General features: G+C 54.2%; 1 protein-coding gene across 3 annotated transcripts in view; it reads left to right on the top strand.

Annotated features, from left to right (window-relative positions):
- znrf3 (zinc and ring finger 3) overlaps nt 1–25,836 on the top strand; it is a 46,688-nt gene that overhangs the window by 8,671 nt on the left and 12,181 nt on the right. For 2 of the 3 annotated variants that reach the window (XM_086110654.1, XM_086110653.1), the window contains exons 1-2: nt 1,247–4,594; nt 25,588–25,710. In XM_086110654.1, coding sequence (XP_085966780.1) covers nt 4,235–4,594; nt 25,588–25,710 — 483 coding nt within the window. In that variant the 5' untranslated portion in view covers nt 1,247–4,234. Of the gene's footprint in view, nt 1–1,246; nt 4,595–25,587; nt 25,711–25,836 lie in introns of those variants that run through there. The other variant, XM_086110655.1, reaches the window with a different exon arrangement.

Genomic DNA, 25,836 nt, shown 5'->3' with positions numbered 1-25,836 from the left:
TATAACAACAACAATAGTCAACAATGTTAGAATACTAACAAAACCAGGTAGTTTACAATAGATGCAATCGTATCAAATTAAATCATGGAAAGGGAATAAATAATAATCATGTCAAGTGTTCGTTTCCCAGTAATGCCAACAAAATGTCCCACAAGTTCGTTTTTTTTTTGTTGTTTGCTTTTTAAGGCGCTTGCAGAGTGCACACACTATCTCCCGGTGCAACAGCAAACAAGAAGCAGCTCGCATAGGGCGACGCACTTGCCCGAGCGCCGTAAAAGGCTCAAAGTTCACAAAGCCTTCATAGCTTTGCGGGATTGTTGGGACCGCGAATAGCAGCACAGCATTTACTGGCTGCTCTTTGCCATTTGACCGCTTCTATTCAGCACTTTTAAATTCTTAAGTGCAAGCTCAACTCCAAGCACAAATTTTGTGAGGTCTGGGACGTCTCATTCACTATTCTGTGGCGCACTAAAGCAACTCATTTGTTAGGCTTATTATGGTGTTTATTTTAAATATATATATATACTGTATATATTATATATATATATATATACACACACACACATGCTTTTGCAGCTCAGTATTTCACTTGCAACCTTGTTAAAACCGCATTCATATTATCTCTTGACTTTGTTGAAATTGTTTTGGTTGTTTCGCTTTGGGGGAAAAAAATGGCCTCTCCTTTGGACATCTCGACACTGCCTAAGCATTTGCCCCTTGCTCTTTTCCTTTTGGCTCTGTTGAAACCGTTGTTTCAGTTAGAAAAAAGCAAAACCAACCTTTGATTTGGCGCCTACATCACCGAGGGATAAAATGAACTCGCTAGCACCTTTATCGTTCACTATTTCACTTTAACTTGGTTGAAATTGTTGTTTCACTGTGGAAAAAGAAGGCCGGGGGATAAAATGCTAACTAGCTAGCACATTTGAGCAATTGCAGCCCAGTCTTTAACTCGGTGTATTTAAAGAGCTTTGGTCGTTTCATTTTGGAAAAAGAAGGCCCCTGTCTTTACATTGGATGTCTTTGACGGACAGAAGGATAAAACACAAGCACATTTTAGCGTTTGCGCCTCACTACTTCCGTCATCATCAATTTGAAACAGTTGTTGTAGGCCGAGGTTGCCTCTTGAGAAAATGCATCCTAGCTAGCACATTTTAGGATTTGTAACTCGCCCTTCGACTTTGTTTATAGTTTCGGTCGTGTCACTCAGGGGGATGGGGGCAGTGTGGGTGAGGGGGGGGAGAGAAAAAAAGTCCCCTAACTCCCAACAGATGTCTCTGACAGATGAAATGCTAGCCTGGCTAGCACGGGCTTTAGCATTTGTAGCTCGCAGTTTGACTCTTTACTTTGTTGCAACTGTTGTTTCAGTTTGAAAAAAAAAAAAGAGGCCTTTCATTTGTAGTGTCCTTGACTGCTACAACGCTAACTAGCTCTCACATTTTAGTATTTGTAGATCACTCTTTAACTCGATTGACATTTTTGTTGACGGTTATTTGACGTTGGAAAAGCAGGTCCCCTACCGTGGCCGCTCGCACACAGACAAATGCAAATAACAGAGGTGGAGATCTTCCCTGGGGCTCAAAGTCGGCGTGCATGTGATTAAAGGGAGGGCGTTTCCCCGCAACGGGCCAATCCCAAAAGCGACTAAGCGGGTGTCAAAAGAGAAATCGAAAAATACATGTCATTCCAATGTAATCCACTTGCGTGCAGCATAACGGCTAAATGCCGCCTCCACGTGTTTCCCGTTTGCTCGGAAACTTATTTGACCCGAGTCCGCAGACCTCGGAGCCCCATCCGAACCATCCAGTGATTTATCGAGCAGGAGCAGAATTTTAAAACGGACACTCCAGCTAGCGGACTGGGAGCCGGCGTCATCGCGAGAGGACAAGTCCTCCGTTCAACTCCGGTTGAAGCGGTGAAATATTTGGGCAAAAGACACAAAGCTTTGGCCGAAGCTACTCGGCGCGGAGATTCCTTCTCGGGAGACGACAGCCACGCCCGGGTAGAAAGCGGAACAGTTTTGTTGCAATGCCCTGGGACAGCACGCAGCTGGAGACATACCAGGGCTTGAGGCCCATTTTGTTTACCCAACAATTCACACTCTACTCCCGACCCACAATGCACCGGGGTGTTGTTTGCCGGACCTGCGGCTTTCCCACAGCCCCGGATGGACATAAGTCAGCGACACTTTCCCGACGCTTGATTGGTTCTCAGCAGCCCGACCGCGATGAAAGGAATGGCTTTTTCAAAGGAAGCTTTCAAGCCCGTCTGAAGGGGTTTGAGCCCAATTTAGGCTTTCTAGAACTGGGCTAGGGTTCCGCGGGTGGGTTTGCGTGTATATTGACCTAGTGGAGACTTTCCCTTGCATCCTTCCGCGGTTTCTTCCTATCCTCCCCTCTTCCTCCATTTCTTATGTCCTTTGTCTTTGCTGGCTTCCTTTCTTCTCTATCCTTCCTGCCTTTCCTCCTATCGGTCTTCCTGTCCTTTCCACCCCCCCCCTCCCTCCCTCCCTCCATCCCTCCCTTCCTTGGCAATTCCTCGGCTCCCGGCTGAATGGCAAATTATATTGTCATGCGATCGTGTTGCCCTCTTGTGCTTAAAAGAAGGAAGAAAAAAAAAGCAGACGGCGGTGGCTGCTCGTTTAGCGTCGATACTCGAAGGAGTTAACGGTCAGCCTGGGTCGCGGTAGACAGTTCGCTCGCTTTAGCGTTGATAATACGAACAGATGCGGATAGACGTCAGCCCGGCCACATATATTGGGAAAAGGGTTAGCTTAGCATTCACGATGAAAACAATGGGCCGACGGGTACAGCGTGTGTTCTTTCAACAAGTGTCATATTCCGTCGTGCAGCAGGTGGCGCTGCTCTTCAAAAAGTGCGATCATCGCGCCCGAGTGAACTTTTCAACCGTCCGTGCTCACCGATGACGTTATTCGTCAACGTTCCTTATTAGGGTGAAAAAGAGCCTGAATTCAGTCCAATGTTCCGGTCGAAGTTTTAAAAGTCCACTGCGGATTTTGTCCGAGGCTCTTTGCCGCACTTGGCGACCATCTGCGCCCCCTGACAAGGATGAAAAATTGTAGCCTCTTCTGCTGGAGTCTTCATTTCACAAACACAATATTAATCATAATACCGTGCGCGTGTGTGTGTAGAACATACTATTGTAATGGAAAAAAAAATGGAGTCTCACTCATCTTTACAGTAATCAGCCCTGTCTGATGGTTGTTTTAAGATAGAACGGCAGGTCAAATCGAAATTTGAGATGAGGAGAACGTTTATATGCCAAACTACTTAAAACACGTTCCAGTTTATCTGTAAACTATTCCTGTTGTTATGAAAAGAAAAAGATGAATAATGTCCCCAACTCTCAATTGCAGTAATTTATTGACAATTAGACCTGTTTGGGTCAAGTTTTTTTTTTAAGGTGGAATGGCAGCTTTGGGACAACCGAGCTAGAAGACATATTGCGATTTTATATACACACACTCTCTCTATCTATCTATATATATACATATATATTTACAAAAACTTCCATCCATCCATTATCTGATCTTCTTATCCTCAGGAGGGTCGCCTCTCCCAGCCGTCTTGGGGCAGTAGGCAGGGGACACCCTGAACTGGTTGCCAGCCAATCGCAGGGCGCACAGAGACGAAGCACCAATCGCTCGCACCGATCGCACCTCGGGACAATTTCGAGCGTTCCTAAAACCTATCATCATATTTACAAACTATTCTGCTATACAGCACTTGAAGTAAGTCAAAGTTGGGCGCAGGTGACGTCCCTGCCGAAGAGTGCCTCTTTAACAAGCCGAGTGCTGGGACTTGAGCGTGAAAGGAGGCGGGGCCAGAAGCCTTTGGGAGTGAGAGAAGAAAAAAAAAGGACCAAAAAAAAAAAGAAAAATCACGTGTTTGCGATCAAAGGGGATACGCTTTGTAGAGGAAGGGAGGAGGGGAGGGGTGAAAAAGAAAGGGGAGGGGGCGTGGAGCAGGAATGAGTGAGCGAGGGACGGAGCGGGGGAGGAGGCTTGAGCGGCAGCCAGTGTCATTGACAGACTCGGTGAACTAAACACGCTCCCCCGGTGCGTTTCCGCACATTTTCGCTCCTCGTCTCCCCCCCCCCCGCCCCCTCCCCCCGAAAACAAACAAACAAAAATCATATTTCGGCACATCGTAGCACGGTCTCGCCTCGCGTCGGCCATGCCGTTCCGCTCGGTGCCGCAAAGCCAGCCGGCGAGATGATAACGACGACTACCAGGACGACTACCAGGACGATGCTGCTGCTGATGCCGACGATGGTGGCGCCGTGGCGGGGCGGCTCGGAGCGGGACCACCCGCACCCGAACCCGAACCCGAACCCGCAACCGCACCAGCACCACTACCACCATCCCGGCTCGTCGGCCGCGGCGGCGCTGCTCTTCCTCGCCGCCGTGCTGGCCTCCGAGCCCCGCGTCGCCCTCGCCAAGGATACGGCCTATGTGGAGGTGGTCCTGTTCGAATCCAGCGCCAACGGGGATTACACCACGTACACGACGGGCTTGCAGGGACGCTTCTCCAGGGCTGGAGCCACCATCAGCGCCGAGGGGGAGATCGTCCAAGTACGTGTCAAGTCTGCTTTCTAACTTCTCCTTGGCGGAGGTTGACAGGAGTGACTGCGTGCGTGCGGGTGCGTGTGCGAGGATGAGACGAATTTGCAGCCCCAATGTGGTCACAAGATGGCTCCTATCTGGAGGAATTCGTTCACGCTAGCAACTCTTTTTTTGCTCGTTTCTTATCCGACGAAAAGTTTGTCAAGTTTATCTGAGTGGCTCGTGCACTTTGGGTGCACGCACGTGGTGTTTTGCGTGGTGCAGAAAAAGTTTGTTTGTTTGGGAGGGTTTTTTTTTTTAAGGGGGCTCTACTTCCGGCGTTGCACGCAGAAAACACGATGGTGCGTTCAGGTGCGCAAGGTTTAATCTAATTTTACCGTGTTCAAAAATCGCTTCTTGCTCAACGTTGCGTTCAAAGCGCCTCGTAAATCTCGCCTTTTACAACTATCTAGCTAGCTATCCATTTATCTATCGAGATAGATAGATAAGTATGTTCCCAAGCCCGATTGTGTAGTTGATAAGGGTTGTAATGCTGTTTTTTTTTCCTCCCGACGTTTACGCCTCCACCGATTGCCTCTTGACATCACATTTAATGACCAGACTGCCAATTAACCATCTTCACGCAATATTTAACATGTATATGAATCTAAAATACCACAGTTACGTCGTATATGATGACTAAGACACATTACAGCGTTTAGGCCTCCAACGAACTTAATGCTGTGCAAGATATTTGTCATCTTGAACATCTCTCCACCCGTGACGTACCATTCTATTCAACGACAATGCACAAATGCACTATTACTTCCATCAATATTTATGTCTAGGGAGTCATTTTTAATGTAGGCGATGGGATGCACCGGAGTGGGCTCATGTTTCTTTAAAGCCCTCGACTGTCCGTACCTGGGATGTACCATATTCATACCCGTCAACTTTTCGGAGCGCCAACCTGTATAAACTACCAAAAAAATCCTTATAAAGAGGAAAAAATCCTTCTAACATACCAAAGCATTTTATATGTCAAAATAACAGCAGAAAAAACCCCACGAAATTTTCAATGATATTTCTTGTAGATCTCCATAATACAATGTCTGCTTAATGTCTAATCATCATTCTACTTCGTGGCATTACTGTGTTCAGAGTTGGATTCCTGCGTTACTTTTTTCACCGACTCCAAATCATTTGGAGTCGGTGAAAAAACCCCCCGGAAATGTTCAGAATCCGTATGATTTGTGCGATACGGCCATATACGTAAGGTTCACCACAAAATCCGTATGAACTACGGCTAAACCGTATGAGTTGACAGGTTTGCATATTTACATTGATCGCACCGTCTTCAACGGTGCCTTCGGGCGCTCGGCTTTTGTCGCGGTGGTCTTCGAATTTCAATTGATTCTTATTATTTTTTTCCTCTCGCCTCATGGACTTGGCTGCGGTTGCGTTGAACGTGCCCCGTAAAAACCCGGATGCTGTTTTTACAAATATTTGACGGGAAAGCCCGATAAGGCTTTGAAACAGTTGTCGTGTTTGTGGTAGCGCTTTGATATTCGAGCTATGTGCACACGTGGAGAACATACCTTTGCAGTTTTGTTCCCCGTCTCCAAATGGAGGTCGGGATCTGCGAAGGCGGAAGAAGGCCTATCAACTGTCTGGGAAAAAAAAATCGAGCACCTCAGGAGGCGCAAACGATGGAAAAGAGTGATGGCTTTGTGTGTGCGCGTGGGCCTGCGTAGTTGCGCTTTTCGAGTGTTTTGCTTTGCTCCGTTTCGCATAGCTTAGCAGCAACACTGCAGGTGCCCGACGAGGTGCCCACGTAGGAGCAATGTGGTGTGTTTACATCTCGACGCAGATGCCTTGTCGCCTGGAGCGTACTTCACAGATGTGTGTGTGTGTGTGTGTGTATAAAATGACAAAACATTTCTAGTCTACCATATTTCCATGATATTTCGGTCCCCTCGTAGGCGATTGACATCACAGGAGTGTCCTAAATGGCCCGCTTTCATCGTACGTCATGCCCATACGCCTCATATGCGCCAGCCATATTCGTCATCATATATCTTGTCCGTGTCACGGATTCGCAGCACAAAAGAATATCCGGATACTGTTTTTTTTCATAAGATTGTTATTTACATAGCCAATGGCCCCATTCGCATATGAAATGCTCCGCCGACGTAGCATCTTTCCGTTGCCGTTTGCCATCTTGACATCAAACGGGAATGGTTTATTTGCGTCCGAGCGAATGTGGATGTGGCATTATTTTTTTTTACGTTGTGTCCGAAGACCATATTTTCATCATGTTCCACACCCCGAGTGTGGCGGAATTGTGTCATTTCATTTGTTTGTACCATATTTCATGTCAGCGTGTCTCCAATGTACACGGAATGTAAATGCACCTTTACTTCCTGTCCCGATGTTCTTGTGCCTAGATGTGACGTGCGTGTGCGAGTGTATCCATATTTATCGACATAGATACGTAGCCATCCCGACCTATACACCAAAACCCGAATGGCTCGTCTTTCCACAAGATTGAATGCTTTGCGGAACACGCTCGCGTCACACGGCGTCCCTCCGCCTCCGATGAAGCCTTCGCGCGTCCACCCAGTTCGTGGCTGCGGCATGAGTGACACGCGGCGGAATGAAAAATGTCTCCCGCTCGTGTTTCTCCTCCTCCCGTGGCCGTTTTGGCGCCGCCCGGCGACCGCCCGCTAGGGCCGGAGCTCGGCTTTACGTCGGAAAACCGCACGCGGTCTATTTAGGTTTGCCCTAGCGTAGCCGGCGACCGCTCGGAGGTGGCCCGTGTTTGCTCTCCGCTTATAATGACGGCGTTTTTCAAATGTTTTTTTTCTTTTGCATTCATGCATGATTGATGCACGCGATGACCTGAAGCGTATCGTTAGCTACGCTGTTGTTGTAGCACGCGGCCAGAGAGAAAATATTTGGCTTGTCCGCGGTGACCTCTCGAGATGTTTTATTCCATGGACTGTTTTTTTTGACTTTGTGGATTATTTCCGTCCTTGCGTCCGTTATCTGAGCCGCTTCTCCTCGCCAGGGTCGCGGGTGCGCGGGCGCACCCCGAACTGGTCGTCAGCCCATCGCAGGGCGCACGTCGACAATCGACAACTATTCAAGGGACAACAACCCGTCCACATTTTGTCACCCACGTTTGACTCGAGACAAACTAAGCATGTTCGATCCCTCTTTTTTTTTTTTTTCCCCAGTCACTGTTCGAGTACTCGCCGCTACCGAGTACGCCGATACCTACTTTGGATTTCTTGAATATCATTTAGCACGACGACAACTTCTAACTCGGATGATGATTTCCCGACGCGTCGGACCGCGCGGCGTCGCGCCGATTACTGCCGGGGAAAACTTGCCGTGCGTCAAGTTTTGTATTCTCTTAAGTATCCGTGGCTGGGATCGGAGCCTCAACGGTAGCCGATAACTTAACGTAAGGCTCGTAACGGTACTCGCCAAACGGAGAGAATAGAAAGAATGGGCAAAAGTGGCAGATTTTGGCCCATTTTTTCTCTCTGGTGTCGAGTTCGATCCCGAAGGACAAAATCAAACGTTCTGTCTGTTATTTGTGTCTTTGCTTTTTAAAAAAATTTTTTTAGCCATGATGTTTTTTTTAAAAAAGTTGACGGCCGATTAATCGGTGGCCTCAACGAAAATTTCGGGCGGGCCTCCCCAAAGTGCATATGTTGTCGTTCTTTCTTCTGGCCTGCGCAAAGTAAGCAAGCAGACTCTGACGAGGTTGAAGCTTAGTGGCCGCCCGCCGCCGCCGCCGCCGCCGCTATACCTTTTGGAGCTGGCAGGACTTGCGTCGCGCCGCATTTAGACGATAATGACAGCTCTGGCGGTTTGAAAAGGCATCCGCCGCTCCTTCTCCTGCCCGCCGCTTGCTGGAAAGGCCAAAAGCTGGGCCGTAATGGACGGGAGGTGCCGCGGCCCGGGACAACTCCCAGCGGCGGCGGCGGCGGCGCGTACGCCAGCCAGAGTCTCTCTGTTTCGCGGCCGCATTCGACTTTCATGTCCGGGCCCCGAGTCAAGCCCCCCCCCCCCACCGCCACCGATGCCGCCGCAAATTTGTCAGCACATGACCTCAGCTGATGCTTTCCACTACTTCATGACTCGCTCGCACTGTTAACCGGACACCAAACCGTCGGGGTGCCTGCCCGACGCAGAGGCGGGGAAGTCGGGGCCCGGCTACGTACCGGAAGGCGGCCCTTTCCAGAAACGGCTCTCTTGTTGATCCAAAATGCGACTTTCCGTGAGCGGGTGAGCTCGTTTTGTCGTCTGAAGAAAGGCGACCGCGGGCTTCAATCCAAGACGATTGCGTCGGCTCCTGACATTTGCGTGTGTCGGAGCGAATATTTCTTTGAAAATTGTCACGAATCGATCTAGCGATCGTCCGACGATGAGACTTGAAACAAACCTCCCGGAAGAAAAAAAAAACCCAAAACGGATTTGAATCGCTTTCTTGTGGACCGGGAATGTGCTGACTAATGCCGCCGTCGCCTCCTCTATTGTTGTGTGGGGGTGGAGGGGGCGGGGGGGGGGGGGGGCGCTGGGGTAATGGCCAGGATGAGGTTGCCGAGGGAGGAGAGTCCTCCGTTATCGCACGGCGCCGTCCGTATTCATTTACACGCCGTATCCATCCACGTATCGGAGATCCCGCGACAGGAGGAGGGCGCGCGCTTCATGTCCGCAGGGGACGCGCCGACGATTTTCACACTGGAAAACAAAGCTTGACGAAACTCCGTCTCGGCTTTTCCCGGCAAGTCGAAGGCACAATCATCGCGTGATGAAGAAGAAGAAAAAAAAAAAAAAGGATGCAAGCGAGCTGAATGCGAGTATTCTCTAAAATGAAGAATTCCACGTCCAAGAAATTAGCTAACAATCTTCCGATGGAAAATATGAAAAAGAATTTTGAAAAATGACCAGCAAATGTTGGCGAAAAGCACAATGCACGACGATTCAGGCAAAATCTTTTGCTGCAAAAGGCACCAAATCCAAAACATAGGCGCTGAAAAACCGGCACATATTGAGGACAAAAAGACACGCAGAAATCTTCGGGACAGGGCCAGAACAACTTCAGCTCTCGGGGTCGGTCGAAGCACTCGCACGGACGACCGGGCCCAAATCCCAGGGCGCTTTCTTTCGTCAAATGCTTTCAAGAATTCACCCGGGACGATGCGTCCGCGCGATCACTCATTGACGGCTCCCGTGACGGACGCATCGGCTCTACCAAAGGTTATTTGAAGGCCCCGCCCGCTCCCGGCTTTGTGACGGCCGGCCGCTAAAATAAGTGTCGACGGCTGCGCTCGTATTTATTCAGGGTTCACGTCCAGTCCGGCCGGCCTTTTCATCTCCGCCGTTGCCGGTCGGGGGGGGGAGGGGGCTTTCTGCGTCTTCGCGGGTCCCGGGAGCGCTCCTGCCGTGCGGACGCCAACGCCGACGCAACTCATGGCGCCAGTTAGCCAAGACGCCACTGCTGATTTGTTCGTGTCTGCGCTTCAAAGCTGCCTGGGGGGGGGGTCATCCGCTCGCCGAGGCCTCCAACTTCCTGATCCGCGATCAATTTTCGCTTTGTTTTAATTGGGTCTCGGGTTGTCTTTGCACACTGGTTCTCCGACTGGCGTGGCTGGGGCATATCTTGAGGAAGGGGGGGTCGGGGGGGGGGGGCTGTCATCGAATACTTTGCAATAATTTTTTTTAAACTTGACTTTTTTTAACATTAGCTGTTGTCTCAGAAGTTCGAGGTACTGTCTAATATCCGCTTTTTGTTTTTCGTTGAGTAAAACCGGCAAAACGTGTTCTCAACCTCAACTATGATGACGAGCTGATTTGTTTCTCAAACGTATCATTTGCCGCAAAAGCCCAATAGTGTTCCGTTCGACAGTGTTCAATCCTCATTTGAAACCGTAAGAACAATCAAACATGTTCTCCGGCTCAACTGCCACGACAACAAGGAATGCTAACGTTAGCTTCAGAATTGGAATGCTAACGTTAGCTCTGCTCCGATTCGTCGCAAAAGCCTTTGTCCGCACCCCGCCGGTCGCCGTTCCGTCCCTCCATTTCGGAAGTCCTTCAGTTCGCGGTGTAAAATATTTTTGTTCATACTGAAAACCACCAAACGTATTCTCAACCTAATGCAGAATATCAACCAGAAATGCTAACGTTTAGCTTCAGAATCGGAAGTTTCCCGATGGTACGATTCCTTCCGGACGTCTTTGCCGCACTCCGCTCAGCGTTTCCATCGTTCCGCTTTGGAAACGCTTCGATCGGTGGCCTCACGGCAAAAACAAATCTTCAAGGACGACGATGAGCAGAAATGCTGCCGTTAGCTTGGGAGTTGACGTTTCCCTGCCTTGCGACTCGCCCCGGAAGCCTTCGGCTGCGCCACGGCCGCAATTCCATCGTTTGACTGATAAAAGGCCTGTTAAATCCTCCATTTTTTTTTTCTCACGTCGACATTGAAAACAACGAGACGTGTTCTCACGTCAGAGAAGCTAATGTCAGCCGCAGAATCGGAAGCTTTCCCGACGGTACGATTCCCCCCTGAAAGCCTTCATCTGCGCTGGCGTGAGCATTCCTTTTGGCATTGCAGGTTCCACTTTGACCCCTTTTTTTTTTTTTCGGTGGGGGTGGGGGTGGGGGGGCGCAGTGTAATGGAAACGCGCAAACGGCAACTTGTCAAAGAGAGCGCGACGGAAAAAGCCCGGGGCCAATTCAGCCCTTTGCCGCATCCCGCAGGCGTGCGACGCGGCCAAGTTGTCACGCCGAGGGCGACGCTTTACATCCCGCAAAAGCATCTGGAAGTAAACACGCGGCGGAATGCGACATTTGGACCGCGGCCCGGCTTTGAAGTGCACAAAAGATCAAAGCGGGGAGCGCGGCGGGAATCTTTCATTTGCGCGTCGCCCGATGAAACGTCGGCCCCCGAGACGCAAATAGAGGAGGAATTTTTAGACATAGTCCTTTTGTTCTTCGGAGGCTTCTCTTCTTAGCTTTGCCCACTGCGGCGCCCGCTCAGCAAGTGGCAGGACGATCTTCCCCGCTGGTGTTTTCAGTACTTTGAGCCCAGGGACGTCTTTTAGGTCAGAAAATCAAAAATAGGACACCCAAATCGTCTTTTCTCCGTCGGTTGCTTACTTGAACGCTAAGCTAGCTCAGTGGATCCGTGGATTTTTCTTTTCTCTTATTATTTTTGAAATGATTTTTCGCTTTGACTCGGAAGCAAAACGTTGCGATGCGGGGGCCCGCTATGGTGGCAGCTAACTCGAAAAGAGGCCGCCGGCTGTCTATCGCCGCAAAATGTCAAGTCGAACAAAGCGTAACAAAGTCAATGGCGCATGGTGAGGATTTTCCGCGGACGCGTGAAAAACAAAACGCGCGACTCGGCCTTTGGAATGCTGCCTCGCTTCATGCTAACACCATCCACGGGCTAACGAAACGAGCGGGGACGTTGCGGTCGGTGTCGCCCTCGAGGCGGATCTCGACGTGTGCGTCTTCTTCCCCAAAGGTTTATAGCTTTTGCTTTCTTATTTTCGCTCCAACCTCGGGGGAGTCCACCGACCTCGGTTTGAGACTTGCCGCCCTCCCACACTGCGCAGCGAGCTCCAATTGGATTCCGCGCATCTCCTCGAATAGCTAGCCCCCCCCCCTCCCCCCCGCCCCATATTGCGCCAAACACATGGCCCCGGCTTAGAGGGTCCTCTTTTAACGAGAGGATATCCGGGCCGCTGCGGTATGCAAAGACCCCCGCGGATTCCTGCCACGAGTGGCTCGCCTCAAAGGTGACTTTCAGGCGAAGCGGACAACTGTTGGCTTAAGCGGGGACGTTCGCTCGCTCGGCTTTGACCGGCGGCCAGCCGGAGGGTCCGCGCCCGGCCGAAGGCTCCGCCCTCTAGATCCCACTTGGATGGCTTTTTCAGGACACTCCCGCTCGGTAAACACACATTTGTTGGAGAAGAGCATATCGGAGGGCGGGCTCGCTGATTATGGGGGCGGGGAACAGGACCAACTGGTTTGTCCCAATCTTGAAAGGGGACACCGAGAGAGGGGAGGCGGCGGCGGCGGCACCTGTCCCCTCCGCTCAACAGCTCCCATGGCGCCACATCCCCCCAACCTTTTATTTTTCAAAGCTGAAGGCCCCGAATCCCTCGCGCCGCGCGTAGAGACGATTTTTTTCCGTCACGTATTCGGTCAAAGGCCGCGAAGCGCGGTTCCGGCGCCCGCTCGCAGGCATGCGGCATCGGTTCGCCGGGCGTCGAGTTGACCCGAGCGCTCGGCCGTAAACGGCCGCGTCGGCCCGGCGTGCTCTTTTCAAAATCGGGAGCGTCCACTTGCGTCTGCCGTGCTGGATTACGGCAGCGTTGCGCACTCCGGATTCTTGTTCCGTTGGCTTCTCTCGCGTGCAAAGCGGTGGACGACACGCCACGCAGAAGAGTGTTCGCAACCTGGCCGATAACGATTCAACTCTTCATTTCGCCACGAAGCAGCGGCGACTTGAAGACAAAAACGGCGCAGCCTGTAGACACATCATACGGCAACTCCCACCGGCATTTATTCTTTATCCTCTGCAAAGAGTTCGTTCTCACGATCGTCTTTATTTCTGTCGTGCGCCGCGGCGGTGATCGTATTTGGTCCGACTCTGCGAGGAGAAGCGTTGCGCCTCGCGACACGACAACCTCGGTGGCGCCGACAACCGGCAAGGCAAAGCGCAGGCGTGGAAAAAAAAAAAAAGCCTCAAAATGATACGGCACGTTTGATAAGCGGGTTCTCGGAGTGCCTGGGATTGGTCCCCGTGCGCTTTTGGTCTTTGATGAACGGACAACTCTGTGGCGGCGATGACAGGCGGAGCTCCGTCCCTTTGGCAGGCTCTCTTTGGCTCTCGGCTCATCCTGACAAAAGTCAAGTCAAGTCAAGTCAAGTCAACAGTATTTATAGAGCACTTTCAAACAGCCATCGCTGCATACAAAGTGCTGTACATGGAGCAATTTAACATGCACAATAAACAGTAAGACAAATCGGTAATAAAGGCGGTAGAAAGCACCAAACAGTAAAACCAAGAACAAATCTAAGTCATGCTGAGTCGAATGCCAAAGAATACAAGTGAGTTTTGACGAGGGTTTTGAAGATGGGCAGCGAGGAGGCTTGCCGAATGTTTAGTGGGAGGTCATTCCAGAGAGAGGGACCAGCAACAGAAAAGGCTCGATCCCCTCTGAGCCTCAGTTTAGTTCTTGGTACTTCTAATAAAGTCTGGTCCACAGACCTGAGGCGCCGGGCAGGTGTGTAGGGGCCTCTGTTGACGGCGACTCGTTCCGTCACGTACGCTGCGGTTCAGCTCGTCGTTATTCATTCGCAAAACCCGATTGCGATGAAGTGTGGAAAAAAGAACGCATCAAAAGAGAATGCGGGGATTTGCGCCGCGGGTTCGAATCGAATAGACGGCAAATAAACTTTAAGCCGATGCACTTGATTGTCGTTAGCGAGTCATGGTGACGTTAGAATCTTGCGGCATGTTGCAGAAAAGCTGCAAAAAAAGTTTGCGCTTTTTGCGGGCCGCGAGGCGCATCCTAAGCGGGCGCGGGTGAGGGAAAAGCAGCGTCCCTGAATTGCATTCCAGAGGAAGGATGTTGGCGAGCGCCACCTCCCGACTGAACAACCGCGTGAGGAAAACTAGCCCAGCAGGGTCGGGACCGTGTTACTCCATCTGCGATCGCAAGAGAGTTGAGGGAGCGCGTCATCGACGGACCCACCAGATGATCAAAAACTTCCGAGAATGGGAAACGGACGTCGAATGCCGCCGGCTTGTCGAAAAAGTGAAAAACGTGGTCTGACCAGTCCACGCGTCCAATCCTTCGGGGAGATGGCGGACGCGTTTGGCCAAAGAGGGAAAAGAAGCGGGCGGGCTGAGTTGAAAGCTGCGTCCGGCGCTATCCGGATACGAAGCGTACGCGTCCGGAGGCGGAGGCGCGTACGCCGGGGGCCCCCGAGGGCCACGCCGCTAGCTTGTTTTCGCACTCGGCGGCGGGCGCGGGCCGGCGGGCTGCGCTGCGTCTGTGCGTTTGCCGTGCCCGTAAGAGCGCTCGCAACCTGCGGCCCCCTCAGAAGTGGGAGCCAAATGCCCCCCGGGAGGTTCCAAGCGGCTAAGTGCTTGACTTGTCTCGTAAAAACAAATCAAATAACGCCGATCCCTCGGGGGGGGGGGGGGGCCTTTCCAGGCCGCCATGTCGTGACGCGGCAACGAGAGCCGCCTTGCTTTGCTTTGCCTTCCGTAATGACTTTGCAGCTTTTTTTTTCACCTGTTCTCACCCCCCCCCCCATCACCAGGGGCCGCCTTTGGAAAGAGATATCGAGAGATTTCACTTTGTTTGATGAAAAAAATCAAATTAGCAAAAAGGGCTTCCAAACAAAGCGCTAAAACAGATAAACAATTCAATATCCCCCACCGGTTGAGGACCAGAGGTTATCTGAGGTCAAATATCCATTTTCTCCTCAATAATCAAGTGTCGACGTATTTTGTTTCCTTTTGTTAGATTGAATGATTTGAAATGAACATCATCACTCTGGTTTCGGAATGTCATTTATTTACGGCTCCCAACTGGTCGCCGGCCAATCTGCCCGGCGACAAGCGAGCGCTCGCGGCCACGCTCGCCACGCCCGGCGCTCCGATTCGATTGGAACTCGGCAACGTGTAAAATCGGCAAACTACGAAAAGCCAAAGCGTATTTTTTTTTCTTTGCTCTTGACAGTGAGAAGACGTTGCTGTCCGTTGGCATTGATTGTCCTTTTGTCTGTCAAAATGCGTACTCTTGATTTCAGTAACCAAGAGTACACGCAAACAATATCGAGTAAGAGGATAAAAGGTCAAAATATGGTCAAAAAAACATGAAAAATGTGTTTTTATTTGAACGTATTTCACAGCATAAATGACCCCCCCCGACCCAAAATGCATGAAAGCAAATAATATCTTGTAATGAACCAATGATCGTTTCAAACAAAAAGCACAAGAAATGTTGCAGGACCCTCGATGACGTCGAGTGGGCCGGACAAAAGGATTTGAGGGGGGCCATATCGGGGCCGTCCTTTGCTCACCCCCCCCCCCCCCCCTCGATCTAACATGTACAACGTTGCGTGTCGCCTTTGCTTCGCCGTCTGCGGGAAGTGCCGGCGTGTAAAACGGGTTTGATGTTTAACTCCTCGGGGACTAATCCCCCCTCCCCCCTCCTCGCCCCCCCTCCCCCAGTTTCCCCTCATTCTCCACGGCCGGAGCGAGAACTGGGGGAGGAACAATGGCACGTTTGTGCAGCGCGGCGCGCTGGGCCCACCGCTAAACAAATGTTCCGAAGAGTCCCGGTGGCGAGCCTTGCCCTCGCACCACAATGACTTCAGAAACAGTCGTCAGCGGAGGGGGCCGCCCCCAACGACAGATCGCCACTGTATCCGCCGGCGGAGGGGGGGGGGGGGGGACGCGTCCGCCGACGCCGGCCAATTTGGAATTTGTCGAATGGGGAGGTCGCGCGCCCTCGCGGCGGCGCGGAAGGTAGCGAAAGCCCCCGACTCGTGTGTGTGACTTGAGGACGGATGGAATGGCCGGCGGGCGGGTGATGCGGCGGGGGGGGGGGGGGCGGCCGGGCCCCGGGGCCCCCGCCGCCCCTCCCGTCAGGCGTGTGCGCACGTCGCCCCCGAGCCGGGGACCGAAACCAAAACGGCCCCGCTTTTGCGCTCTTTCTTCATGATTTGAAAAACAAAACAAGACATCCTGTCAAGTGCCCCCCCCCTTCATTTTTTGGGGGGGGGGGGTAACCGCAGGCACCTTTGAATGTGATGCTTCACTCTGAACACAGCCGCGGCCTCATCCGTTTTGGGAAAACACAGAGATCGCCATAGCGCCAACTTTTTGTCCTTTATTTTGGAGGGATCTTCTTCTTTTTTTTTTTTATGGAATAATTTTGGGCCGTTAGCCGCAAATTGCGCGCGGCTTTCTTCGAGGCGTCAGTGCGACAACCCGGGCCCGATCGCCACTAAAAGCGTCCTCGCGAGAGCTCGCCACCACCCCGGCGAGCCCCCCCCCCACCCGCCTCCGTGGCACAGTGTCCGGCTTCCCTCGGCGCCGTTCCAAGAGAAGAGCGTTTGTCCGCCCCCCATTTTGTTTTCTCTGGGGGCCGTGCGGCCGCAGTCAGCAAGAAGAGAGCGCTTGGAAGGGGCCTCCAGAGGGACGACACAGGCCCGGCCAGCGCTTCTTCTTCTTCTTCTTCTTCTTCTTGTTTAATGCGGCAGCTGCGCCAAAAGAGCGAGATGCCAAAGGAGGTTTTTGTCGGCGGCGGCGGGGCTTTGTCCCCCCCTCAACTTTGGAGCTCCGGCGTCCACGTCGGAATGTCCTCAGCCACGCTCGAATCTCTTTCTTCGGCTGGCCCCTTTTGTCCCCGCTGCGCCGGCGAGCCCCCGAGCCGCCGGGGGGAGCGCGCCTCGGCGGGGCCCGGCCGGCGGCCGGAGGCTCCATGCCGACATTGTTGGAGCGGCGGCTCCCCCTCACCCGGGCAACCGGGCCCCTTTTCAGCCGGGCAACCGGGCCCCTTTTCAGCCCGGCTCGCCGTGCGCTCAGGCCGCCTGATGCCGAGACGCCTCCGGACGTCTGCCGTCACGGAGCCGCTAAGACGGGCCCCAGAGCGGGCGGAGACGCAACACACGGACGCGCCTCAAAATGCATCTCAACCGACACGGAATCTCAACTTCCCCCCTCCGCCCCCCCCCCGCCCCCGCCCCACTCCGACGACACCCGCTTCCCCCTCCGATCTCCCCCAAAACAAGTCAGAGTTTTGGGGATGAGGTTTTTTTAAGCAGCTCCGAGAGCCCAAGTGCAGCAGCGCCGGTGGCCCCGAAACAAAAGGACCAAAAGGTTTCTCATTCGGTGATTGATTGTTTTGGCTGAGGGGGGGGGGGGGCCGCGGATGAAGGCAGCAGAGAAAGCGGGGAGGGCGCTTTGGGAGAAAAGAAATGCCAGCCCGAGCGCGGAGCACAAAAGAAAGCTGGGCCGCCTCCAGATTCCTTCCGGAAGGCCCGCTTTGCCTTCGGCCAACAGGAGACCGGCGGCCCGGCCCGGCCCGGTTGGGTGCCGCCCCAAACGTGCTTGCGAGTCTTAACGTCAACCCGGTCCGCTTTTCATTCCAAGAATGTCTTTTGCTGGTGTCGAGTCGCCCGCAAATCGGCGTCGGGTATTCCTCGCCCGCATCCGCTCGCCGGCCCGCGCCACGTCGGGGTCGGCGCCGGCCCACTCGGAAGGGCCCTCCTCCACATTCGCTCCAAATAGAAGCAACAACAAAAGCAGGATTTGGTTCCGCTGCTGAAATTCCCGCAATTGTCCGTCCCGTCGGTATTGGGGTCTGCCTCCTTTCCTAGAATGGAGAAAAGGGGGGTGGGGGGGTGGGGTGTCCCGGTTGCCTTACTTCTCCTTTCTCCACTTCTCCGTTCCGGCCCAGAGTTTTGCTTGGACCTCGGCCCACCCTGAAAGCGCGTCCGCTCCGGTGGCCGTCCAACGCGGCGCCGCCCGATTGTCAAAAAGTTCAACCCGACTCACTCGCCTTATTTTGGGGCTCCGTATTTACTTTGTATTTATCGGGCTCCCCGGTGACTTCGGGGTCAGCAAAGTGTGGCCGTCGTAAAACATTCCGCGCGTCCTTTCACCCCCCCCCCCACGTGCCTTGGAAGCGCTCGCAGCCCCAGTTTGGGTTCCCTCAAGATAATCAAGTCAGAAGCGCCTGAAAGCTGAAACCGCTGCTCACGCTGGTGAACTCCACCTCGGCTTCCCTCCCGTTCCGAAACGCGGAAGCCCGTTTGGAGTCAGACGGGGGGGGCGCGTGGTGCTAACTCATGCACGGGCGTGTGTTTGTTGATCTGCTTTCCAGTAAACAGCCGGCACTTTGTCGGGCACACCTTGTCCTGAGGTGAACCCTGCGTTTCGCCGCCTCCCGTCTCGGCCCGCGGCCAGTCATGCCCGCCCGTCATACGAGGCGCACCTTGACGCTCGCAACTGCAGCGGCCATTAAAATGTACTTTTCTGTCTCCAAAGTCAAGCACGTCGGAGTCATCGAGCGCAATTGCTCTTTGGCCTTATTTTTATGACAACTGAATCGCAGTTTTTTGGGGAAATTGGGGCTGCAAATGCTGGAAGCATTTTTCCAAACAAAACTCACTTCACGGTTCCTTCCTGCACACTTGGGGGGGGGGGGGGGGGGACAGCTCTCTTGATATCAAATGGGTCCGCCGATCAGAAACATTCGTTGTCGAATGTCGTTGGCGGTCAGCTCGTTGAAATCTGACAAATCCTTTCCACGAGTTCTTCAAGTCACTTGTTGCGCGCGGGCACGCGCACGCTGGTTTGTCTCAATGGCTCCCCCGCTACTGACCGGCGACTGGTTCAGGGTGTGGTTTGCCCAAATTCAGCCAGCGGCGACCCCCCCCACTGCTGGGTTGAAAACGGATGGAGGATGTTTCGGGTGCCCGTTCACCACATTGTGATTGTGTGGAGGCCAAGTCGGAGGGTGTCGTCCGAGGTCGGCGTTGCGCTCCCAACGCTGATGTCATGTTGGCCCCTCCTACACGGCAAAGTCAGTGAAAGAACAGAGACAAGTCCGCCCCCCCCCCCTTCCCCTTTCCACAGCCTGCAAAGTATGACAACTTTGTGACTTTTGAACCTTCCGTGGAAAATAGCAATTAGCGCTGGGGTGGACTTGAAAGGCGCACTTGCCGCCATGTTGTCCAGCTCAAGAGGGAGGCGGAGGGAGGGGGGGGGGGGTGCGAGCCCGTCCTCTAATCCTGCTCCAGCGGGGCGAGTAGCGGCGGCTTGCGCCACATTCCACAACTGTGGAGCCTTTTAAAAATTGTTTTTTTATTGGTGGCGGGGGCGGGGGCGCGGGGGGGTGAGCGAGTGAGCGGCATTCCTCCTCGGCCGGGGCCTTCAAAGACGCAGCGGTGCTTCAAAGGCCTGTCAGAGTCGAGGTGTTGATGACAGCGATCCCCAGCCCCGCCCCCCCCCCCCCCGCCCCCGCCCCGCTCGCTACTTTTAGCTCAGGCCTCCGACGCACACACATGCCGAGCCAGGTATGTGCCGCCGGCCTCCTGCGGGGGGGGGGGGGGGGGCTTCACGCTGCCATTGATCAGAGCTCATTAACGAGTGACTCTGGCATTTTGTTGTGGACCCAAACGAAGGAGGAGAAAACAGGTCCTCCCCCCCCCCCCCCCCCCCAACAAGAAGATGAGGACCGATGCTGATTTTGCCAGTAGAGCAGCCCCCAACCACTGCGCCCATGTCTTGGAATTCTGATTTGATTCGATTTGTGTCGTAGCGAGTGTCTTCCCGTGACATGCGCGATAGAAGTCAAAGTCGCTTGAAATCGTTTCTTCTCTTGAAAAGAAAAGTTCTTTGAACGCATCCCGCCGGATGAGCAAAATGTTTCCGCATCTCGCCCCGTGCCCCTTTTTCCTTCAAGCGCGGCGTGCGGCGGGCCTTCCGCACGCGAGCTTCGGGGACATGCAGAGCGAGCTAGCTTGGCAAAGACAAACAAAAAAATAAAGTTTTTTTCCACCGCTAACAGATGCAGCCGATGTGATCGGCCCTGATTTGTGATGACCGGGACAGCTCGACCGATTTCCGCCACCTGCGTCGACGGGATAAAAAACCTTCTCGGAACCGCTAATCGTCCGACGGTCTTTGTTGTTGTCAGCGACACAATTTCACTCTGCCGGATATCAGAGAGGGGCATCGGCAAGTGTGTGTGTGTGTGTGTGATTGTTTTGCCACCTCTGCTCGGGGGGCCTTCCTCGCTTCCTCCTCCTCGCCATCCCAAAATGTCGGCATCCCGCCCAACGTGGAGCTTTGAACTTTGTGGGCCCGTCCTTTGTTCGCATCGCTCGAGATTTGAAAGCCCCGAGAGCCGAAAGTGACGCGGGAGGGACCGCAAACGGCGCGTGGGCCTTTCCCAACACGTTATTGATGGGCGCCGCCTCATTTACACGGCAAAAATCTCACGCCGCGCCACCGCACAAACCAAAGGATGCGCGGGGGGCGGGGGGGGGGGGGCTTCTCCTCTGCCGAGAGCGACTGGCGCCGTCACCGCGGCCTACCGAGCGACCGTAACCGTTTGGGAGCACCGGATCGACTTTTTTTCGACCCGCCAACTTCCCCCAAACACGAAAGAGAGAAATTAGGCCCACGCGAGAGTTTGGGAGGTCGTGAAAAGGAAATGGCCGCCGCCGCCGCCACCGAGGCGCTCAAGTGCAGAAACCAACATACGTCGCGCGGCGCGTTTGGAAAAAAAAAACAGTTGGCGATCCGATCCATTTCGACATCTTGAGGCCGAGACAAGTGACGACGTTTTGGCAGAAGAGCAAATTTTGGATATTAGTGAGGAAAGGTAGCGTTGCGAAAAGGCCTTCCCGCTCATTTCCACCCCAAATGTTCTCGCCAACCGATAAGAAGACATCGAAGGCGGATAAAAGGGGACCTTCAAGCCCAAAAAGTCTCCTCCCTCAGCCATATTTTCTTAATGACCCCCCCCCCCCCCCCCGGCCCCCTTTGAACATATGGACCGCCAAAATAAACAGCGGACGTGGCGCTAGCCCCGCTAATTGGCTAAGGAGAAGACAAAAGAGAGGAAGTGGCGATTGTCGGCCGGGATCCCTTTCCGACGCTCGCGTTGCAGGAGGAGGAGCGGCCGGCTGGCGAGGGCGAGGGCGAGGGCCCCCGCCCGTAGGGCCCTCCCAGCCGCTCCTGTGAAACCGGATCCCCCGGCCGCGCTCCCCCCGGGCGTCCGGCTTGCGCTTTGAAGTGATCTCCGGTGCTGGGAAAAAGAGCGGCGACGGAGAGGGGGGAGGGGGTCGCCTGTCGTGACCTCCGGCGAGGGAAGCGCCGCCGACTCGCTTTGCCTCTCGCCGATCCGCTCATCGGGAGCGGCCGTTTCGGAACGGGACGTTCTTCCGTTTGCATTTGGGGGGGGGGCGATGAGCCGATTCGAAAAAGAGAGCGCTTAACCTATCCGAGCTAACTTTTCATTCGTGATTGGCGACGCCTGGACAGCGTGAGGGAAGATGCGCACTTCAACGCAGGCTCTCAAGCTCGTTTCAACACGTGTTGATATCGTTCGGAAGGGAGAAAAAACAAAAAAAAAAACAACAGCCCACGGGGGATGCGGGTGTTGCGGCCGCCCGACTTTTTCGACTCCCGCGCGTGCTACTCTCCGGTCAGCGCGATGGTCAGAGCGGCCGCGGGGGGGGGGGGGAAGAAAATGTCCGTTTCTTTCCAACTGAACTTGGCGAATGAAAGTCGACCTGGGCCGCGTTGGCGCTTGAGGGAGACAAAATAAAGGCGCTGCGGCTACGGCGCAAAGACGATTTTGTCAGTGGGAAAATCCCCTTCGATGGCTTTGGTTGAACAAAACAAGACGCGTGACATTGCAACGCGCGCAGGGCGTGTTCGCGAATGCGGCGCCGGCTCGCAATCGGCGTGGCCGATTAAGAGCCGATGAGCATTTGGGGGGGGGGGGGGGGAGCTTTGGGGGTCAGCGCATCGTTGGCCGCCCGCGCGCAAAGACAAAAACTCCCAAATTGAGTGCGGCCGGGAAGTTGCCCGTCATTCCAAACGATGAAGGAGCAAAACGGCCGCTTTTTCAAACAAACAAACAAACTTTTCCTTTTTTTTGTGTGTGTGTGTGTGTGTGGAATTGCCCATCAAATGGAATCTCTGCTGCGAAGTGAAAGCAAGTTCAGAAGCTGAACTCGAAAAATCCATCCTGGCGCCAGCCCGCGTCCGGACGTCCGCACTCGCGCGGCTTGCGGGCGAGTCGTCGGTTGCATTTGAAGCTTAATCGGCCTTCCAATGACATGATTCGGCCTCCGTGGCCGGCGCCCGCGATTGTTTGCGATCCTCCGTTCTGCGGCCGCGCATTCATTTGGACGGACGCGGTTGGCGCCTCCGCCGAGCGGCGAGGTTCAATCGGGTGCGAGGTTCAATCGGCGCCCGCATCTCGGGCCGGGCCGGGCCGGGCCCGTCTCGGACGGCAAAGTTGAATACGTGCGTTGAAAGTCGTATCGGGCCCCGCAAGCGACCCCAGAACCTAATCAAGCGCTTCCGTGTTTCAAGTTGTTTTTTTTGGAAACATTGCGCGGCGGCCGTTAGCAAAGCCGGCCCAGAAACGTAAGCGAGCCTCCGTGTTTCGAGGGAGCGGAGAAAGGGGGGTCGGCCGGGGGGTCTTCTTTGCGAAGCCGCGCGGTCGCCCGCGGGTCGGCGGCGGCAGACAGGCGCTCGCGGCAAACGCCCCCCCCCCCCCCCCGGCGGCTCAAACGCGGCGCCGGGGAGGCGGGCGGGCGCGAGGACTGGCGCCGGGCCCGGGTTCGTCTTCCATCAAGGTTCTCGCGCGCGTGTGATCCGCAAGACTTTGCTTCAGTTGACTTTGTCCGCCGGGACATCTCGCAAACCTGCTTTGGAGGCGAGGCGCTAAAAGAAGAAGGCAAATCTGCCGCCGCCGCCGCTCACTCTTTTCTTTATCTTTTTGTTTGCCTCGGACGCCGCCCAGGTCGGAAGGTTACGCGACACGCTTCGGCAAAAGCCGCGCTTGAACCGGCCGCGCCGTTCAGCGAGTTCTTTCTCGGAACTTTCGGGCCCCCCCCCCACCGAGTTCAAAGGCCCTCCCGGCCGGTGGCAAAACAAGCGCAATGCGTTGGCGCAATGCGCTGCCTTCGGGAGACGCCTTTGTTTAGTTTTTTCTTTTTTCAAAAAAAAAGCATGGGCGTGCAGACCCGTGAGCAACTCGGGAGACCGCTGCACAATGATTTGTCTCGCCCATTTTTTAGCCAAGCAAAAAAAAAACAACAACAACTCATGATTAACTCCCCTAATCCAACTCCAAATATAAAATGACAAAACTTAACCAACGACATGACGGGCCGAGTTCATCCAAAAAGAAGTGCACGGGATCGAGCGCGCCCGTGAAACAAACTGCAGCGGAGACGTTTTCATCTCGGGGAGCTTTCTCGAAAGATACGTAGCAGCTTCTGGAGCTTTTTTTTTTATTCTTACGCTCGGCGAAGCGGCGCCGGTGACCAGTCGAGGGCCCGACAAAATGATGTCTTTGTTCCGTGCGGTGCCATGCTTCTTAACTCATTCAGTACCAGCCAATTCCGGACCAAGTCTGAAAAGACGTTTAAAAACGTCTTTGGGAGTGAATGAGTTAAAAGTTGAGAGGAGACGTTCGGTTGCTTGGACAACAACGGATCCGTTTTCACGCACGCAAGGCGGAGCGTGCGGCCCCAGCGTCCTTTCTTTGACCCGCCGCTTATTTGGGTCGCGCCAGGTGACGACTCTCGCCACCCGGCGAGGATGGCGTCTTTTTCAAATGAAAGCAGTCCGTGGTGTTGTCTTGACGTACCTTCGGCGATGGCGGTGGGAGAGTTCCGGCCGAAGGAGCCGACGACGAGTCGCGAGGGCCGGCCGGGGGTGGTGTGACTTTCGCTTTCATGTCCCCCAAATCCCCCCCCCGAGTAGGAGAACTGGGGCCCCCTTGACAAGTCTAGAGTCACGCAGCGAAAGTTGTTAGCCAGGCAAGTCGCCGATGTCGGCCGGCAGCCTCCTGGCGGACTTGAAATCCCCGCCGGGATCACGTTGAGAGTGTGGCCTGCGTAACGGGATACTCATGTGAAAGGCTGCCCCCCCCCCCACCCCTGCCCCCTACATACACGCACGGAGGCACTCCAACAGGCAGCGCAGGACAAAAGCTGCCCCCCTTGTGGCTTGTCAGAAGGTAGACGAGGACGAGCGGGCCGCGTCGGCGCGGGGGCGCCGCGTCCGTCCGCTCGCTTGTCGGAGTCAACAAAAAAAGAGAAGGCAATTTCAAATGGACAAAATAAAGCAAAAACAAAAACCGATTTTTTTTCTTCGTTTTTTTGGAGCAGCCTGTCTTTCGTGCCGGATTATTTTTGTAGCTGTGAACTCGTATCACAATTTAGTCCTTCTCATTTTTTTTTCTTGTCATCGGGCAACTTCATGAATGCGCCAATTGTTTTTGGGCTGCTCCTCGGTCAAAAGTTTGAGACCCCCTCCACCCCCCCACCCCAGGCAAGCATTTCAGCTGCAGCGTCCCGGCGACTCGGAAAGGGCCCCCCGCTTGTGCGCGGCAGAGTCAGCCTGGAAAATAACAACAAAGTTTCCCCCAACAACAAGCACGCTGGCCCATTTTGGCAGGCGGACGCCTCCCAAGGCCGCCGGCGCACAATGCGCCAGTGTCCGGGACGCGGGGGCGCCGGCGGGGCTCCCCCGCTGCCATCTTGTTCTCAAAAGCTCCGAAGGGCAGCGCTCGCCTCTCTCCAGCCGTGAGCGACTTTTGCCTTCTTGAAGTGTTTGCGACGACGCGCCGTCTAGCGCGTTGATCCCCGCCTTTGCTTTCAATTTTGTCAGCGTCCGAGGGAGAGCGCCCTCAAAACGTCCTCGCCAATGTGCGCTCTGGCTAACCGCTAGCGTACATCCTTCTACGTGTTCTGGTGAAAAAAGGGAGGGGGGGGGGCTTCCAGAACATTCTGTGGAAATTGTAAGGCCGCGGCGCATTCCACCCTTGCCAATTTCCTCGACCGTAATTGGCCCAAAGGCCCTCCGGGTCAGGTTCTTGATCGCCGAGTCTTGGCTTGGATTGGCCGCTAACCGGCACCTGGGTCAGAGGTCAGAGGTCACCTCGGGGAGGAAGGGTATCTCAGGTCAACAGCAATGGCCGGTCGGGCGGGTGGGCTGTCGGGGGACGGTGACAATGGTATTTTGGAATTTCTTTTGGGGGGGGGGCTCTGTCCACTGCATTCTATTTCTCGCCAATACCGAGTTAAACATTTCAAAAGAATTTTGTGAAATGAAGTAGCAAGCTAAGCTAGCATTGATTTCAAGTCCTGCCTTCAATCTCCTGCCTTCTATTCCACTTGCCTCCACTAACCGATCTTCTTTTCCCCGCCCCATCCAGATGCATCCGTTGGGATTGTGTAACAATAACGACGAGGAGGACCTGTACGAGTACGGCTGGGTGGGCGTGGTCAAGCTGGAGCAACCGGAGCTGGACCCCAGTTGTCTCACAGTGCTGGGAAAGGTAAAGGGCGGGCGTGGCGCGGACGCACTTTGCCGCGCGGGAGGCCTCGAGCGTCCCCAAATGTGGGAGGGGAGTACCGTAAATGTGCCGGGGGGGGGGGGATGTGGGGGCTGGTTTTAAGGTTGG

This window comes from Hippocampus guttulatus, chromosome 5 (assembly GCF_054856545.1).
Source record: "Hippocampus guttulatus isolate MCC_2025c chromosome 5, RoL_Hgut_1.0, whole genome shotgun sequence".
NCBI classification, from domain to species: Eukaryota; Metazoa; Chordata; class Actinopteri; order Syngnathiformes; family Syngnathidae; genus Hippocampus; species Hippocampus guttulatus.
The sequence above is the reverse complement of the archived record's forward strand: the minus strand, read 5'-3'. Positions and strand labels throughout refer to the sequence as shown.